At 39.8% G+C, this 18,560-nt stretch overlaps 1 protein-coding gene across 2 annotated transcripts; it reads left to right on the top strand.

Moving 5' to 3' along the window:
- The first annotated feature begins 939 nt into the window (after positions 1-939).
- rdh12l (retinol dehydrogenase 12, like) lies at positions 940-4,813 on the top strand. 2 transcript variants are annotated; one of them, XM_076971849.1, is made up of 7 exons: positions 940-1,204; positions 1,457-1,569; positions 2,133-2,288; positions 3,224-3,328; positions 3,417-3,626; positions 3,898-4,090; positions 4,184-4,337. In XM_076971849.1, exons 1-7 carry the CDS (start codon positions 1,191-1,193, stop codon positions 4,221-4,223), a joined length of 831 nt encoding a protein of 276 aa, XP_076827964.1. In that variant the 5' UTR covers positions 940-1,190; the 3' UTR covers positions 4,224-4,337. The 2 variants fall into 2 exon arrangements, with proteins under 2 accessions (XP_076827964.1, XP_076827963.1); XM_076971848.1 differs by lacking the exon at positions 4,184-4,337 and adding an exon at positions 4,474-4,813 and having other exon boundaries at positions 945-1,204.
- The last annotated feature ends 13,747 nt before the right edge of the window (positions 4,814-18,560 follow it).

The raw sequence follows: 18,560 nt of genomic DNA, 5'->3' as shown, positions 1-18,560 counted from the left end.
TAAACTTAATTAAGTTAAATATTTATACATATACTCGAAATGAATCGAAATAATTCGCTTTTTTATCACATTAGTTTATGGTTGTTTATTTTCAAAACGCCCAATCTTAACGTCTTCACGTTCTCTCATGTGTCGCCCTGGAATTACAAGAGGCTCGTATTTGTTAACGTATCGTTTCGGACAACACTGCAAAGCCATATTTACGTTTGATGCCTGATGTGTATATATACGGTCTCTGGTCAGGTAAAAATGTTCTTTCCCCGTTTTTGCAGGGGTTTTTTATTCTCCACTGCCACCTATCGCCACCTATCGTTTCGGAGAACACTGCAGCGACGCTCGCGACGTTCGCGAAAGTATAAACGCCTACACCGCTCGCGCAGGGTCGCGCGAGGTGGGCGGAGCCGCGCGCTACGGTCGCTCGCGAAAGTATAAACCAGGCTTTACACTTGCAGATATCTGACATAGTGGAAACACCCCAAATGGTAAAACCGTTCTTAATGTTACTAGTTGTTAATGTTTAACGTTACTAGTTAATTTTTCACATGTGGTCCAGAACATGAAGTGTAACATTATTAACTGAGAATTAGTACTTTATCATAAAAATGCATGGCAACAAAAACATAATTTTGAAGTTAAGCAGTTGTACTTGAAGCGATGCCTTCAGACTGTTCCACGGACTATATGCAGTGTTCAGTAAGGTTGCATTAGGTTTTCAAAATAAGCTGACACAATCTGCAGACGAATGCCATGAATGGTCTTTAATGAGTTTAAAAGACTTGTAAATTGTTATCAGTAGACTTTATAGCCAGGTTTTGTACGCACCATGAGCATGGACATCACCTGTGGGGCTAGTGTAAGAACTACACCCACCATCTACTACATCTACCAAACGGGCATCTGTCACTGCACAGTGATATGGCACTCAAAACACGTGCAGGAGTAATTCGATCATGAAACTGGTCGTTTCTTAATGCTACAGATGTAAAAGCTTAAATGTTGCACTTGTAACAATTCCTCAAACGGGCTGTTAAGGGCGGACCGACCCGCCCCATAAACGCGCGAGCCAATCGAGGCGAACGGATCGTTGTTCCTGTTTACGTCGATACTTCATACTCGGTTCTTACTCGTGCTCAGGATTAGAAGTTGTTTTACTTTAATCGTACTATATCGCATTTTTGCACACCCTGAAGATGCAAGGAATAAGGTATGACCGCAAATATACCGTAGTTTAAACTGAAAGCTGTTAACGCTCGTATTTCTTAAAGAAGTTTTCTAAAAACCGGAAGGGAAATGTAGTTATGTCGTTCTACTAATGTAATTCTACCAATGATTATACAGGCTGTTTAGCTTAACAGATTTAGGCCGTTTAACAGAAACTATCACTTAGGTCATTTGGTTATCGTATAGTCAGTTAATCTAACAAAGGCATACACAATCACCTATATTTCACCCTCAGAAACTACTTTAGACCATGGTCATCTGAGGCAAACCTGGATGGCAAAACTGTTGTGATTACTGGCGCCAATACAGGAATCGGCAAAGAAACTGCCATCGATTTAGCAAAGAGAGGTAGGCTTTTCCTGTCTGACTTTAACGTATTCGGGGATGTTATGTAGCTGGCAATGTTTTTAACTATATATACTTTATTTTAGTTGTACCTTTACTTTATTAATTCAGTGATTGTCGCGCTTGACTTTTGTGTAACTGTTGTAAAGAGTGGAGGCAATCCTAACTCTGTCTCTTAGGAGATGGTAAATCCTGTCTCTGTCTCCTAGGAGATGGTAAATACTGTCTCTGTCTCCTAGGAGATGGTAAATGCTGTCTCTGTCTCCTAGGAGATTGTAAATCCTATCTCTGTCTCCTAGGAGAGGGTAAATCCTGTCTCTGTCTCCTAGGAGATGGTAAATGCTGTCTCTGTCTCCTAGGAGATGGTAAATCCTATCTCTGTCTCCTAGGAGATTGTAAATCCTATCTCTGTCTCCTAGGAGAGGGTAAATCCTGTCTCTGTCTCCTAGGAGATGGTAAATGCTGTCTCTGTCTCCTAGGAGATGGTAAATCCTATCTGTCTTCTAGGAGAGGGTAAATCCTGTCTCTGTCTCCTAGGAGATGGTAAATGCTGTCTCTGTCTTCAGGTGCTCGTGTTATCATGGGTTGCAGGAATGTGGAAAAAGGCGATGCTGCTGTTAAAGAGGTCATCAAAGTTTCTGGAAATCAGGATGTCATCTGTAAAAAGCTTGACCTGGCCGACTCCAGCTCTATTAAAGAATTTGCCCAGGCTATCAACAGTGGTGAGAGCATGATACATTTAGTCTGATAGATTTTCTCATAGGACCTTAAATTTAACTAATCAAAAATATCCATGGTGGCCACTGCATTATGAAGCTTACTTTAGCCCTTGGCAGAACAATTTTACATTGTCATATGAGAATTTGCTTTAAACACCCTTTTTATTTGGACCTGGATACCAGACAGAGATGTATATTCTTGGAAATGCTACATTGTGGTAGTGGTAGAAACGCCTTACTTTTGGACTTCATTATTTTAACTGTTCTCTTGTGCAGTCTCTTTTTACCTGAGCACCACTGTAGTAACACATGCATGTAGATAATTTGATATAATTCTAAGAATTAGATGCTGTTATAAATTGAAATAACACGGTTGAAGTCTACTATAAACTAGATCAGCCTATCTCTGTGGTCCAGACCAAACATCAGATACCTGCCTAGAGAGTTTGTTGTAATATTTGATACTCTGTGTAGTATTGCCTAATCGAGAACAATGGATGAATTGACATTCAATTGACAAACAAGTCTTTCCTTGTTTTACTGAATGCACACAGCAGATTGTAAATGTTCTAGCCTTGTTTTAAAATGTATGACTATTTAGCACCTCACGACTAAGAGAAGACAGTTATAAGCATCGTGTTGCACTGCTGTGATACTGAAACATCATTCCCAGCATCTGCTTTGATTGTAGCCTATTCTTGATTGTTTGCTCAGGTACCACCTGGCACTGCACATATGGTACTGCACATCTACTGCAGTGTTTCATCTTACCAATGACCTTTTACAAAACATTCTGTTCAAAAGATGCAGCCATACTTGATTTTCTAATTGTGAGGATTGTTTTTTTAATCTTGTAGGCTGAATAACTGAATTCTCTCTTTATATATAAAGATGCTCAGCTATAATTACACGATGTAAGTACAACTTTGTTTTTCTAGAGGAGAAACATGTCAACATCCTGATTAACAATGCTGGGGTGATGGTATGTCCATATGAAAAAACAGCAGATGGATTTGAAATGCAAATTGGTGTCAACCACATGGGTAAGCAGGAGTGATTGTAAATACATTTAAAGTCTTATTTTAATTAAATGCAATGAGAGAGGTCATAACTTTTCCCATGATCTTGTAGGACACTTCCTGTTGACGTTTTTGTTAATTGATCAGCTGAAGAGATCAGCTCCAGCTCGTATCATCAACGTCTCATCCATGGCTCACAAGTGGGGGACTATTAATCTGGATGATATTAACAGTGAGAAAAGCTATGATAAGTCCAAAGCTTACAGTCAGAGTAAACTGGCCAATGTGCTCTTCACTCGCTCCTTGGCTAAAAAACTACAAGGTGAGTGCCACTGCATCAAAAGGGCAAGTCTCTCACACATTACCTGGGTCTTCGGGGTTGCTGTTCTAAAGTCAAGAGCAGAATTGCTCCAGAGCAGAATTATATTAAGTGTAGAGAAATATAACTCCATATAGCTGACCTGATTTGATATTTTAATGGGTCAGCTCTGCTTAGTCACACAGCTATATTGTGGTGGTTTTAAGGATTTACTGCATTCCATCGTCCTCTGTAAAAATGTGGCCTGACGAGAATCCTTGGGTTTGTGTGACAGGTTCAGGTGTAAGCGTGTATGCGCTTCACCCTGGGGTAGTGCAGACTGAACTGTGGAGACACTTGAGTAGAGTGCAGCAGGCAGTCATGTGGATGGCTAAGCCCTTTACCAAGACTTCAGTGCAGGGAGCCCAAACCACCATCTACTGTGCTGTAGCTCCTGAGCTAGAGAAAGAGACGGGCAAGTATTACAGGTGGGTAAAAGAAGTGGAGTGATTAGCAGCCATGTTCAAGTGTCTTTGGTACTTTTATTACATTGGTTATTAAAATTGTGTGTGTTCCTGCAGTACCTCTCCACTGTCTGCAAACTTGACTTCCCTGCAGTGACTGTATTGCAGACTGACTGTCTTCCCCGCCGCAGTCACTGTATTGCAGACTGACTGTCTCCACTGTCTTCCCTGCAGTCACTGTATTGCAGACTGACTGTCTCCACTGTCTTTCCCTGCAGTCACTGTATTGCAGACTGACTGTCTCCACTGTCTTCCCTGCAGTCACTGTATTGCAGACTGACTGTCTCCACTGTCCTCTCTGCAGTGACTGTATTGCACACTGACTGTCTCCACTGTCTTCCCTGCAGTGACTGTGCACCTGCAAGTTGCTGTGACGCTGCTCTTGATGACGACCTGGCACAGCGCCTCTGGGACCTCAGCTGCCAGATGCTCCATATAACATGGGACTAAAGCTCATGGGACTAAAGCTCATGGGACTGAGGCTCATGGGACTAAAGCTCTGGTTCTGTTGGAATGAGCCAAGAGATGGACATGTTGGTACCCCCCCCCCCCCCCCCCCCCCCCCCGGTCTTGGTTTGACCCTCATACAGCACTCATTCACGCTTTTCTGGCTGTTATGCACTGATTCATTTGAGGATAGAGAGATTATAGATTGGGGCTTATGACAAAAAGTGATTTACGACTTTGACCTCTAGTTGACCCCGCCCCTTACACCCCCCCCCCCCCCACTCCCCTCCACACCCCCCCCCCCTCCACCCCCCTCCATCCCCCCCCCCCCCCACTCCCCTCCGCCCCCTCCACCCCACCCCAACTCATGACATCATCATCACATCAATCACGTCAAGACGACCAAAGAGTATTAAGTTGTGCTTTGATATTTTGCTTGATAAGGTTAATTAAAACATTATTTTGATCTTCTTTGATGTTGACTCTCCGGAGCAGTATAACCCTAGACACCTGCGACACACACACACACACACACACACACACATAAACAAACACGTGCACATACCCCTAGTCCACACAGATCAGCGCTAAAAGATAGGAGGATCTCAGATACACACAAACACACACCCTGAACAGAACAGGAGGATCTCAGACACACACACACACCCTGAACAGAACAGGAGGATCTCAGACATACACACACACACACACACACACACACCCACTCCCCTGAACAGAACAGCACACACACACACCTAGTCACACACACACACACACACACCTAGTCACACACACCCACTCCCCTGAACAGAACAGCACACACACACACACACACACACACACACACATACATACCCCCTAGTCACACAGAACCGCGCATGCGCACACAAATATGCTTACTTTGAGTAACTTCAAACAGTTAACAAAACTCTGATGAACCAATGAGGAGGCATTCTCAACACACCAATCCGGGGTGCATGTTTAGAGCGCGAGCATTTAAAGAGAGAGAGGGGGAACGTTTCCTTGAGTAGCCAACATGCATTCGACTGTGGTATGCGAATATCCATACAAACCATTTTTTTCCTGAGTGAGGCCCCATACTGACTTGAAGTAACTCTGAGGGTCCTCGGCACACTGAGTTGACCTCGTCACCTTTCCCTCAATGAATTAACTCAGGTCTTCCCACACACACACACACACACCGATGCACTCGCACATGACCTTGACTCACGCTGTAGGGAAACCTCCGTCCACTGCCCGCGACACACACACACACACACACACACACAGCGCCCCCTAGTCACACACTCCCCTAGTCACACAGAACAGCGCACACACAAATATGCCTACTTCAAAGTAGCGTACTTCAAACAATTAACAAACTCTGATGAACCAATGAAGAATCATTCTCAACCGAGTTAAACCACACTGTATAAACATTAAAATTACCTCTTTTAAAATTTTATGTAGAGAACTTGTTAAGTTATCAAGTTTATAATGACAATCTTAAAACAATGTAAATATATGTAAAAGATTAATACATTGTTTTATTCACTGTTTTTTTCTGAAAACATGGAACTCAGATTTCAGTCTCCCTATATCAAAGAAACTGCCATAACTTTTGATCAAATGTTGGAATATCTCCTCAGGAATCACCCGACTCTTTTAAAACATATCCTTTCTAAAGTCTGCAGGAGCCTATGATACATGTTGGGTCATAGTGCTTAATATCCGTTATGTGAAGCTCCACTGTGTAGCAGAGTTTCAGGGAACTTCCTGAAGACTTATGAAAGGCCGTCCTTTAACAGTAAATGTGGGTTTATCAATAAATGTGACAAACCCATAGAAAGTTGCAAAAAAACACTGGACCGAGGCATGAATTGTGCACCAGTTTAACACCAAGTTTAATCTATGTGAATTGCAGTTTACAAAAATTGCTTCTGGGGCAATTTCTTTAACTTTATCTTAAAGTCCTTTAGCGGGAGCCATGACAGTAGTCACAATGTACATCACAAAGTGCTGCATCTGTTATTTTAAAACACCAAAGACAGATTGGACATTTTGTCGTTCTGAAATATAAAACATCCACAAATCATTACTAAGTTTGGGCCTGCGGTATTTACATAACAAATTATCAGACTGTTGTGCATGACATGAAAATGTCAGTTGTCTTATCTACTCGCCAGTCAAAAATGTAAGCAGATGGAACTTCATCTTTGATTTCATTAAGGCCAGAGGCTGTAATAACAGAGCCTACAGTTGTAAATAACTCTGAATGTAGTTGGACATGCCAGAAAACAGAGGATGACTGGAGTGGTTAAGACATCATCGTACACGGATATTCTCTGTAATTGCCCTTGTTAGTAGATTCTACCCTCATTACAACCTCTAAAAGTGAGCTGTTTAACGTCGAGCAGTGAAGAACATCAATATCTGGATAGTTGCTATTTTGTGCTGTTAAATCTTTATCTTTTGGTCCCTTAATATGTAGCCCATCATCAATCACACGTTCTACTGTGACTCTACATAGGAAACCTGACCATGAACATGAGCTCACGTTCCTTGTTTTTCTATTGAGTTTTGTATGTCTAGTCAAAATTAACCAAACCCTCCAAACACACCTTTCACCAAACAATATGTAACCGAGATGATTGCGGCCAAACATTCTCTTAGTTTAAGGCAAGACACTACAGGTGAATAGGGTAAAAATGTCATCTAGCAATCACTATGAAACAATGATTATTGACATTAAGAGAATTACAAGTTTTCTGAAATGTTGTTTAAATATGCAACTTAGGCGTTATCTAATTAAATATATGTTAATTTGCATTTATTTCAAAAACAGAAATCTAAACAATGCATAAAGTCAGGTTCAAAATTCTTGTTTTGAGATTCTGAATATCTCTTTATTACTTTATAAATCAGAAAAACTGTTTACTTACTCTCAATCTAATCATATCATTAGAGCATCCCCAACAATAAAAGGACAAACAACAGCAAAACAGAGCAATGTAATGACTAAGTTTAACTTCAATAAAACGCAATCACAGCGCACACACTGCAACCTGTAGAACTTTTACCTTAGATTGTTGTATGTCTGTCCTGCACAATAGTTCCCCAGTCCTGTTTACAACCTAGTCATCCATCCCTGCTCCATATGTATGTCCCTCACACATTTCCTCATGATGTCTTTTCAGCTTTTTAGCTGTGCTCAGGTTTGCACTTGTGTTTCACGCTGGCAGACGTGTCAGATGCGACAACCTCTGCTTTTGATATTCTGAGTATATCAGGTTCATTACATTGACAGTAAGACTGGGCTCTGCAGCCACAATCTCTCCATATCAGTCATCATAGCAGAGGCACCTTCACTAAAGGTAGAAATGGCCATACCTGTTGCTGCCTCAACCCTGCATTTACCAACACAATTAAATGCATAGGATATCACTACCTGTTCATCTCCTCACGTTTAATTGGTGTATTTATTTTTTACTTTTACGTAACATAGGTATGAGTTTAAAACCTTTAGTCACAAAACACTGTATTCATTCACTTTTATTAATATTTTGTCCATTCTACCACTAAAGAAAAAATCTGTAGGGTAAAACTGACATTATTTAAATGTCATTATATAAAACTGTCTCTATCTCAACCCTGTCCCATACCTGTATTATTTTTGTAAACCTGCATGTCCCAAGACGCGTATATGTACAGTATATACAGGTTTGCGGTACCCATCTCTTTCACACAGACTGCACTCTTAAAACAAACTGCTGCAAAATCCGTGGTCTGATATTAATTTTAAGCCCTGTGCCTACACAATTAGGACAAATTAATCCACTAATTAGTTCAAACGCGCTTTGCTGTCTAAAGTCTAAAGACATTTGCATTTTACACCTGAGAATATCCCTCTGCAATCTTCACTAAAATGAAGCGACTTAAGAAGTCAATATTTACATTTTTCTACAGTATATACAAACAGTATAGTAAATAATAAATAAAATGAGCTGGAGTTTATGAGTTTATATTCCATATATGCCCCATGAACCGAGCTTGAATTCCTCCAAATGCCGGGGTATGCTTTTAAAACTATGTTCTTTGTCAAAGTGATGAAAAGCTTCAGATGATCTTCCAATCATTATATATTACACTGCACAAATTCATTCCTACTGTGCAATAAATGTGTAAATATTCCAGATAACAACTGAACTGAAAACTGAACTGAAAAAGAAGTATACAGTCTGAAGTGTAGTACTGAACCCCAAATATGCGCAATGTCCGAGGGGTTAAACGTGTTGTGCTTCTATGGGGGAAAACGTCACGCTAGTTGATGACAACCTGTGAGAACTTGTTCTTTGAACACTTGCACGTCCGGTACATTGTTTTGGAAGAATATAGTTATGTACATATAATATTAAATATCTGCAGAACTTTTTTCAAGATATTTTGGATATTTTACCTGTGCTTACCTCGCAGTTGCCTTTGAACTGCGGTTATCTATTACACTTTAGGTCTAAACTCATATCCATACTGTTTAAAAGGTTTTTGAAGTAACGTAATGTTTTGTACTACATTTTCCATATGACTTGTGCAGTTTAATGAAGTTTATATATAGGCTACTTTGCACTTCACTTGCCCGGCTGAAGACCTCTGTCTAAACCTCCTGTTTCTCTATAAAATCTGCACAATTAGGGGAGGCCGGGTATGTTTGTAACCCTTTTTGCTTCCAGTATGGAAAACACAATATGTATTAGTTAAACAATATACAAGACTCGTGTGGCTTAATGAAATGTGGGAGTGATAGAATTTATAATTATTTTATAACTGTGGGGTATTTTTCTTGTCCAGAATCAACCAGCTTTTTGCTGCCATGGTTCTATGGTGTAACTATTTTGTACTTCACTGCACATCAACATTTTTCTCAACTAGGTATTCAACAAGTGTATCAACCACTTTGCAAACATTAATCTGTTTCTTTGTTGAAAGTTTTACTACACAAATGTCTATTATATACACACACAGACAAAGCACATGATCGATTTTTACAGCATTGTTGCTCTTAGGCATGAGAACCAACAGTTTACTAATAGACACATGGGGTGTTTCGTTAGAATCTACACACACAACTGGGCCAAATGATGCCAATCATGCGACGTTGTTGTTTTGACAACATTCATTTGATTCTTGAAATTTTGTAAACGTTTAACATCATCAGCGTTCATGTTATTAAAAAGTGTAAAATCATCCACACTATCGCCAATACAATTATACAACAAATGTGTCAATTCGTAGTACACACGATGTTTCATCACACGTTCTGACAAACTCTGTCGTACACAAGCCAGACCCATTTTCGACTTAAACAGCACTACGAGTCTTTGAACCGCCTTCCCAATGGTCAACGGCGTCAGAGACGAATTGTTCGGATGTTTGATCAACCAGACTTTTCCTTAGCTCCTGCAGCTTTTCCACAATGTACGGCTCGCTCCGCAATTCACAGACAACGGTTTCAGCACATCCTTGCACTTTTTGAAGAGCCAGCTGTATTCCAAAACACTTTAGAAGACCCGCTATGGCTTCTCTTAACTCGGGTATGAACAGTGACTGTGTTATATCTTTATAGTATTTTTCAAAAAAGAAGATATCCGGCTCAAAGAGACACGTGTGTCGACGCTGGCTGGGGTGATTCACCTCACAACCGAGACACATCTCCTTCAACTTGCGATCTATGATGTGTTGTAGGATTGCAACAACGGCAGATTTTATCAGTTTCAACGACGTAGTACACACTCGGCTGTCCACATCATCGGGCTGCTCATGTGTGATTGTGTCTTCTGGAACATCGACTTGCTCATCCGATGGGGAGGCCATATTCACATATCCAAGAGCCAACATACTATTGTCCGGTCCCGTGTTGTCCATAGCTGATTCATCATAGCTGTAGTCCACAAACCTACGACCGGTGCCGATCTCCGTATATTCAAAGCACGGACCTCTGTAGTTTCTATACCACACACGCTCACAGGCATCCGGCTGGTCTGCTGGATGAAAATCCTCAAACACGTTGGCCTGCATGTTGGCCTTGTCTTGATGTTGTGTGCCCACGATGTGGAGTTGTGTTTCTTTTAACGCACTTTCGGGTAGGCTGTGATCCTCTTTGACCACCCCACAAACGTCATAAGCCAGAGAATCAAACAGATTAATTTTAACATCCCTAAAGTGGTCGCGAGGTATTTGACCAAATGCTTTGGTATACCGTCTCTTCCTTGGCGCTAAAAACAAATTGGTTTCACCACTAGAACTAAATCTTGGCGTAACTGTTAAATCTCTAAAAAGAGCCTGATCCACACACAGCAGACATTTTAAAATGCTGTAGCCACATAAACTGCAGTGTCGGTTTAAATACTATATACAACATCTACATATTTAAATGTCTCGCGTCTGATTGACTAAACTGTGTGACATAGACGTCAAGGCGTCATGCACCAACAGGTGTGGTGTGGCAGGGGATGTGAACTGTGGGGGGCGTACCCCCAGACCTCCCCTTGTGGGGGATAGCCTGTCAATCAAACATGTCACTCAAGGGTCATAAATCACTCAAAAAGGTTGTATAATTGTATTGGCGATAGTGTGGATGATTTTACACTTTTTAATAACATGAACGCTGATGATGTTAAACGTTTACAAAATTTCAAGAATCAAATGAATGTTGTCAAAACAACAACGTCGCATGATTGGCATCATTTGGCCCAGTTGTGTGTGTAGATTCTAACGAAACACCCCATGTGTCTATTAGTAAACTGTTGGTTCTCATGCCTAAGAGCAACAATGCTGTAAAAATCGATCATGTGCTTTGTCTGTGTGTGTATATAATAGACATTTGTGTAGTAAAACTTTCAACAAAGAAACAGATTAATGTTTGCAAAGTGGTTGATACACTTGTTGAATACCTAGTTGAGAAAAATGTTGATGTGCAGTGAAGTACAAAATAGTTACACCATAGAACCATGGCAGCAAAAAGCTGGTTGATTCTGGACAAGAAAAATACCCCACAGTTATAAAATAATTATAAATTCTATCACTCCCACATTTCATTAAGCCACACGAGTCTTGTATATTGTTTAACTAATACATATTGTGTTTTCCATACTGGAAGCAAAAAGGGTTACAAACATACCCGGCCTCCCCTAATTGTGCAGATTTTATAGAGAAACAGGAGGTTTAGACAGAGGTCTTCAGCCGGGCAAGTGAAGTGCAAAGTAGCCTATATATAAACTTCATTAAACTGCACAAGTCATATGGAAAATGTAGTACAAAACATTACGTTACTTCAAAAACCTTTTAAACAGTATGGATATGAGTTTAGACCTAAAGTGTAATAGATAACCGCAGTTCAAAGGCAACTGCGAGGTAAGCACAGGTAAAATATCCAAAATATCTTGAAAAAAGTTCTGCAGATATTTAATATTATATGTACATAACTATATTCTTCCAAAACAATGTACCGGACGTGCAAGTGTTCAAAGAACAAGTTCTCACAGGTTGTCATCAACTAGCGTGACGTTTTCCCCCATAGAAGCACAACACGTTTAACCCCTCGGACATTGCGCATATTTGGGGTTCAGTACTACACTTCAGACTGTATACTTCTTTTTCAGTTCAGTTTTCAGTTCAGTTGTTATCTGGAATATTTACACATTTATTGCACAGTAGGAATGAATTTGTGCAGTGTAATATATAATGATTGGAAGATCATCTGAAGCTTTTCATCACTTTGACAAAGAACATAGTTTTAAAAGCATACCCCGGCATTTGGAGGAATTCAAGCTCGGTTCATGGGGCATATATGGAATATAAACTCATAAACTCCAGCTCATTTTATTTATTATTTACTATACTGTTTGTATATACTGTAGAAAAATGTAAATATTGACTTCTTAAGTCGCTTCATTTTAGTGAAGATTGCAGAGGGATATTCTCAGGTGTAAAATGCAAATGTCTTTAGACTTTAGACAGCAAAGCGCGTTTGAACTAATTAGTGGATTAATTTGTCCTAATTGTGTAGGCACAGGGCTTAAAATTAATATCAGACCACGGATTTTGCAGCAGTTTGTTTTAAGAGTGCAGTCTGTGTGAAAGAGATGGGTACCGCAAACCTGTATATACTGTACATATACGCGTCTTGGGACATGCAGGTTTACAAAAATAATACAGGTATGGGACAGGGTTGAGATAGAGACAGTTTTATATAATGACATTTAAATAATGTCAGTTTTACCCTACAGATTTTTTCTTTAGTGGTAGAATGGACAAAATATTAATAAAAGTGAATGAATACAATGTTTTGTGACTAAAGGTTTTAAACTCATACCTATGTTACGTAAAAGTAAAAAATAAATACACCAATTAAACGTGAGGAGATGAACAGGTAGTGATATCCTATGCATTTAATTGTGTTGGTAAATGCAGGGTTGAGGCAGCAACAGGTATGGCCATTTCTACCTTTAGTGAAGGTGCCTCTGCTATGATGACTGATATGGAGAGATTGTGGCTGCAGAGCCCAGTCTTACTGTCAATGTAATGAACCTGATATACTCAGAATATCAAAAGCAGAGGTTGTCGCATCTGACACGTCTGCCAGCGTGAAACACAAGTGCAAACCTGAGCACAGCTAAAAAGCTGAAAAGACATCATGAGGAAATGTGTGAGGGACATACATATGGAGCAGGGATGGATGACTAGGTTGTAAACAGGACTGGGGAACTATTGTGCAGGACAGACATACAACAATCTAAGGTAAAAGTTCTACAGGTTGCAGTGTGTGCGCTGTGATTGCGTTTTATTGAAGTTAAACTTAGTCATTACATTGCTCTGTTTTGCTGTTGTTTGTCCTTTTATTGTTGGGGATGCTCTAATGATATGATTAGATTGAGAGTAAGTAAACAGTTTTTCTGATTTATAAAGTAATAAAGAGATATTCAGAATCTCAAAACAAGAATTTTGAACCTGACTTTATGCATTGTTTAGATTTCTGTTTTTGAAATAAATGCAAATTAACATATATTTAATTAGATAACGCCTAAGTTGCATATTTAAACAACATTTCAGAAAACTTGTAATTCTCTTAATGTCAATAATCATTGTTTCATAGTGATTGCTAGATGACATTTTTACCCTATTCACCTGTAGTGTCTTGCCTTAAACTAAGAGAATGTTTGGCCGCAATCATCTCGGTTACATATTGTTTGGTGAAAGGTGTGTTTGGAGGGTTTGGTTAATTTTGACTAGACATACAAAACTCAATAGAAAAACAAGGAACGTGAGCTCATGTTCATGGTCAGGTTTCCTATGTAGAGTCACAGTAGAACGTGTGATTGATGATGGGCTACATATTAAGGGACCAAAAGATAAAGATTTAACAGCACAAAATAGCAACTATCCAGATATTGATGTTCTTCACTGCTCGACGTTAAACAGCTCACTTTTAGAGGTTGTAATGAGGGTAGAATCTACTAACAAGGGCAATTACAGAGAATATCCGTGTACGATGATGTCTTAACCACTCCAGTCATCCTCTGTTTTCTGGCATGTCCAACTACATTCAGAGTTATTTACAACTGTAGGCTCTGTTATTACAGCCTCTGGCCTTAATGAAATCAAAGATGAAGTTCCATCTGCTTACATTTTTGACTGGCGAGTAGATAAGACAACTGACATTTTCATGTCATGCACAACAGTCTGATAATTTGTTATGTAAATACCGCAGGCCCAAACTTAGTAATGATTTGTGGATGTTTTATATTTCAGAACGACAAAATGTCCAATCTGTCTTTGGTGTTTTAAAATAACAGATGCAGCACTTTGTGATGTACATTGTGACTACTGTCATGGCTCCCGCTAAAGGACTTTAAGATAAAGTTAAAGAAATTGCCCCAGAAGCAATTTTTGTAAACTGCAATTCACATAGATTAAACTTGGTGTTAAACTGGTGCACAATTCATGCCTCGGTCCAGTGTTTTTTTGCAACTTTCTATGGGTTTGTCACATTTATTGATAAACCCACATTTACTGTTAAAGGACGGCCTTTCATAAGTCTTCAGGAAGTTCCCTGAAACTCTGCTACACAGTGGAGCTTCACATAACGGATATTAAGCACTATGACCCAACATGTATCATAGGCTCCTGCAGACTTTAGAAAGGATATGTTTTAAAAGAGTCGGGTGATTCCTGAGGAGATATTCCAACATTTGATCAAAAGTTATGGCAGTTTCTTTGATATAGGGAGACTGAAATCTGAGTTCCATGTTTTCAGAAAAAAACAGTGAATAAAACAATGTATTAATCTTTTACATATATTTACATTGTTTTAAGATTGTCATTATAAACTTGATAACTTAACAAGTTCTCTACATAAAATTTTAAAAGAGGTAATTTTAATGTTTATACAGTGTGGTTTAACTCGGTTGAGAATGATTCTTCATTGGTTCATCAGAGTTTGTTAATTGTTTGAAGTACGCTACTTTGAAGTAGGCATATTTGTGTGTGCGCTGTTCTGTGTGACTAGGGGAGTGTGTGACTAGGGGGCGCGTGTGTGTGTGTGTGTGTGTGTGTGTCGCGGGCAGTGGACGGAGGTTTCCCTACAGCGTGAGTCAAGGTCATGTGCGAGTGCATCGGTGTGTGTGTGTGTGTGTGGGAAGACCTGAGTTAATTCATTGAGGGAAAGGTGACGAGGTCAACTCAGTGTGCCGAGGACCCTCAGAGTTACTTCAAGTCAGTATGGGGCCTCACTCAGGAAAAAAATGGTTTGTATGGATATTCGCATACCACAGTCGAATGCATGTTGGCTACTCAAGGAAACGTTCCCCCTCTCTCTCTTTAAATGCTCGCGCTCTAAACATGCACCCCGGATTGGTGTGTTGAGAATGCCTCCTCATTGGTTCATCAGAGTTTTGTTAACTGTTTGAAGTTACTCAAAGTAAGCATATTTGTGTGCGCATGCGCGGTTCTGTGTGACTAGGGGGTATGTATGTGTGTGTGTGTGTGTGTGTGTGTGTGTGTGCTGTTCTGTTCAGGGGAGTGGGTGTGTGTGACTAGGTGTGTGTGTGTGTGTGTGTGACTAGGTGTGTGTGTGTGCTGTTCTGTTCAGGGGAGTGGGTGTGTGTGTGTGTGTGTGTGTGTGTATGTCTGAGATCCTCCTGTTCTGTTCAGGGTGTGTGTGTGTGTCTGAGATCCTCCTGTTCTGTTCAGGGTGTGTGTTTGTGTGTATCTGAGATCCTCCTATCTTTTAGCGCTGATCTGTGTGGACTAGGGGTATGTGCACGTGTTTGTTTATGTGTGTGTGTGTGTGTGTGTGTGTGTGTCGCAGGTGTCTAGGGTTATACTGCTCCGGAGAGTCAACATCAAAGAAGATCAAAATAATGTTTTAATTAACCTTATCAAGCAAAATATCAAAGCACAACTTAATACTCTTTGGTCGTCTTGACGTGATTGATGTGATGATGATGTCATGAGTTGGGGTGGGGTGGAGGGGGCGGAGGGGAGTGGGGGGGGGGGGATGGAGGGGGGTGGAGGGGGGGGGGGTGTGGAGGGGAGTGGGGGGGGGGGGGTGTAAGGGGCGGGGTCAACTAGAGGTCAAAGTCGTAAATCACTTTTTGTCATAAGCCCCAATCTATAATCTCTGAGGATGTCAGTCATGCACAGTGTAATGAACACTATTGTTTTAGTGTTTGGTCCCCCCGTCTGCTCTCAATCTCTCTCTCTGTGTGTGTGTGTGTGTGTGTGTGTGTCTAAATTAATGACATATGTTTATTACAATTACAAATAAAGAGTATCAAATTGTTACACATATAAAACAAGTGGTATGAAAATAGTGGTCTGATAATAGAACAGTGCTGTGCCTGCAACCTCCAGTACTTAACCAGGAATTCATTACAATAGGTGATAAATTATAGAAGCTTTGACCCGTGTGGATTACACCCTGGGATGAAAATGGAGAACCTCAGCAAATTGCACGGACCACCATTCTCACACATAACAGCTTGAATTATGCAGCACCATCATTTTTGCAAACAGGCTCCTTATTCATGAAAATATTCAAGTCTAAACAGTGTTTTAGTTCTGGTGTGATTACAAGCTGAAAACAAGTGCAGCTATTGCATTTCTTTTGGCATTAGGCATATTGGAAGACCGAGGCAAATGAACAGGGCTCAAATGTGTTGACCAGAAAAACATCAACAATAATGATTGTCTAATGTTCCATGAATGTGGAACTGTGTTCTTATAGTTGGCCTCGGTCTTAGAGAGACCAGTCATACAAAGGAAGGTGATACCTGTACACTGACAGCTCTTAAAAACCCTAAGATTGCTGCCAACAAGTTCCTGAGGGAACTGCTGATAAGTTAAGGAGATCCAAGCCAGCCTGTGCCTAATGCGCCATCTTGTGGGAGGCATGTGTGCTCTAGTAAACCCTGGTGATAAACGTATAACCCTGGACATAACATATAACCCTGGTGGGAGGCTTGTGTGCTCTAGTAAACCCTGGTGATACATACAACTGTTGCAGAGTGCTTGCGAGTTACTGGGGAATGTATTCATATCTCCCATTTTCAAAAGATTATTAATATATGTTTTATCTGGGGATTTTTAACAGTGGACCTGGGGTGGGGTGTGAGAGTGTTTGTTGTGGGTAAACTAAAACTCCTTATAAATCTTTATGTAGTGTAGTCGAGTTTTATCTCCTCTATCTCCCCACTCTAAAAACGCTGCATGAACCTAATAATCAGTAATTCTGTAATATGAAATTCTGATCCAAACTTGGCCTCTGAGACAGTGTAGCATAGGCATAATTTTGGAAAGGGACGGAAGTTGTGTGAGCAATGACTCCTTACTCGTGTGTTAGGGTGGGTGGCGTGAGGTATTTGAATAGTCAAATCATGATGTTTGCTTTTTTCCTATGGCCTAATCTCTTAATTACCAAAATGTGTCATTAAATTGATAATCAGGTGTGAAACATGCTGAACACGTTACTGTAGCGTCTTTCTTATTTTGACCTTGTTTTGAACTTGGCATCTGTGCATCAAACTGTGCTGTTTGTTCCTATAGCCTGATAACTGAAAAAAACTCAATCAAAAGTTAAATATATAGTATTTTTTAACATAATGTTATTAAAATAATGCATTTTACTGTAGCATGTTTTAATTAAGCCCTTGTGAACTTAGCATCTGAACCTGTGTAGTGTGGGTGCACTGTTGATTCTCAAAACTTCTCAGGAACTTGACAATCATATGCAAAAGATAATAGACTCTGCAATAATTTTACTGTACAAACAAATTTTACTGTAACATATCTATGTACATTCAGACCCTGTGAACATGGTAAGGGATGGTTAGTCATCTGAAAGCCTTTGCTCAGTGTTTGACCACTGATATCTGACAGTACAGTCACATAATCTGACAGAAACAGTGACCACTGTGCCAAGACTGTTCTGTACCCTACCATCAAAGGCACATCATCAGAAATTATTTGGTTAGTTAGTTTGGTTACCTATTTTTTGAAATCTTCCTTGAAGTCACACGTCACAAATGGTGTCATATTTTCCTGCCCTGTACACTGTATGCGTGTGTGTGTGTGTGTGTGTGTGTGTGTGTGTGTGTGTGTGTATATATATATATATATATATATATATATATATATATATATATATATATACACTTGTACAATGTATGACAATAAAATCTTAATTCATTCATTCATATTATATATATATATATATATATATATATATATATATATATATATATATATATATATATATATATATATATATATATATATATATAATATCCTGGATTGTGTTGATTCCACTAATTTTACCTGGATTGCTAATTAGAAAATCTAGCAAGCTTGAGCAAAATCCTGGTGAGGACTTTTAATCGCGGCACCTGGAATTGACAGCACTAATATATATATAAATTCATATACACAGTTACAC

Source organism: Brachyhypopomus gauderio, chromosome 13 (assembly GCF_052324685.1).
Source record: "Brachyhypopomus gauderio isolate BG-103 chromosome 13, BGAUD_0.2, whole genome shotgun sequence".
Lineage (NCBI taxonomy): Eukaryota > Metazoa > Chordata > Actinopteri > Gymnotiformes > Hypopomidae > Brachyhypopomus > Brachyhypopomus gauderio.
Note: the sequence above shows the minus strand (reverse complement) of the source record. Positions and strands in the feature narration are given on the sequence as shown.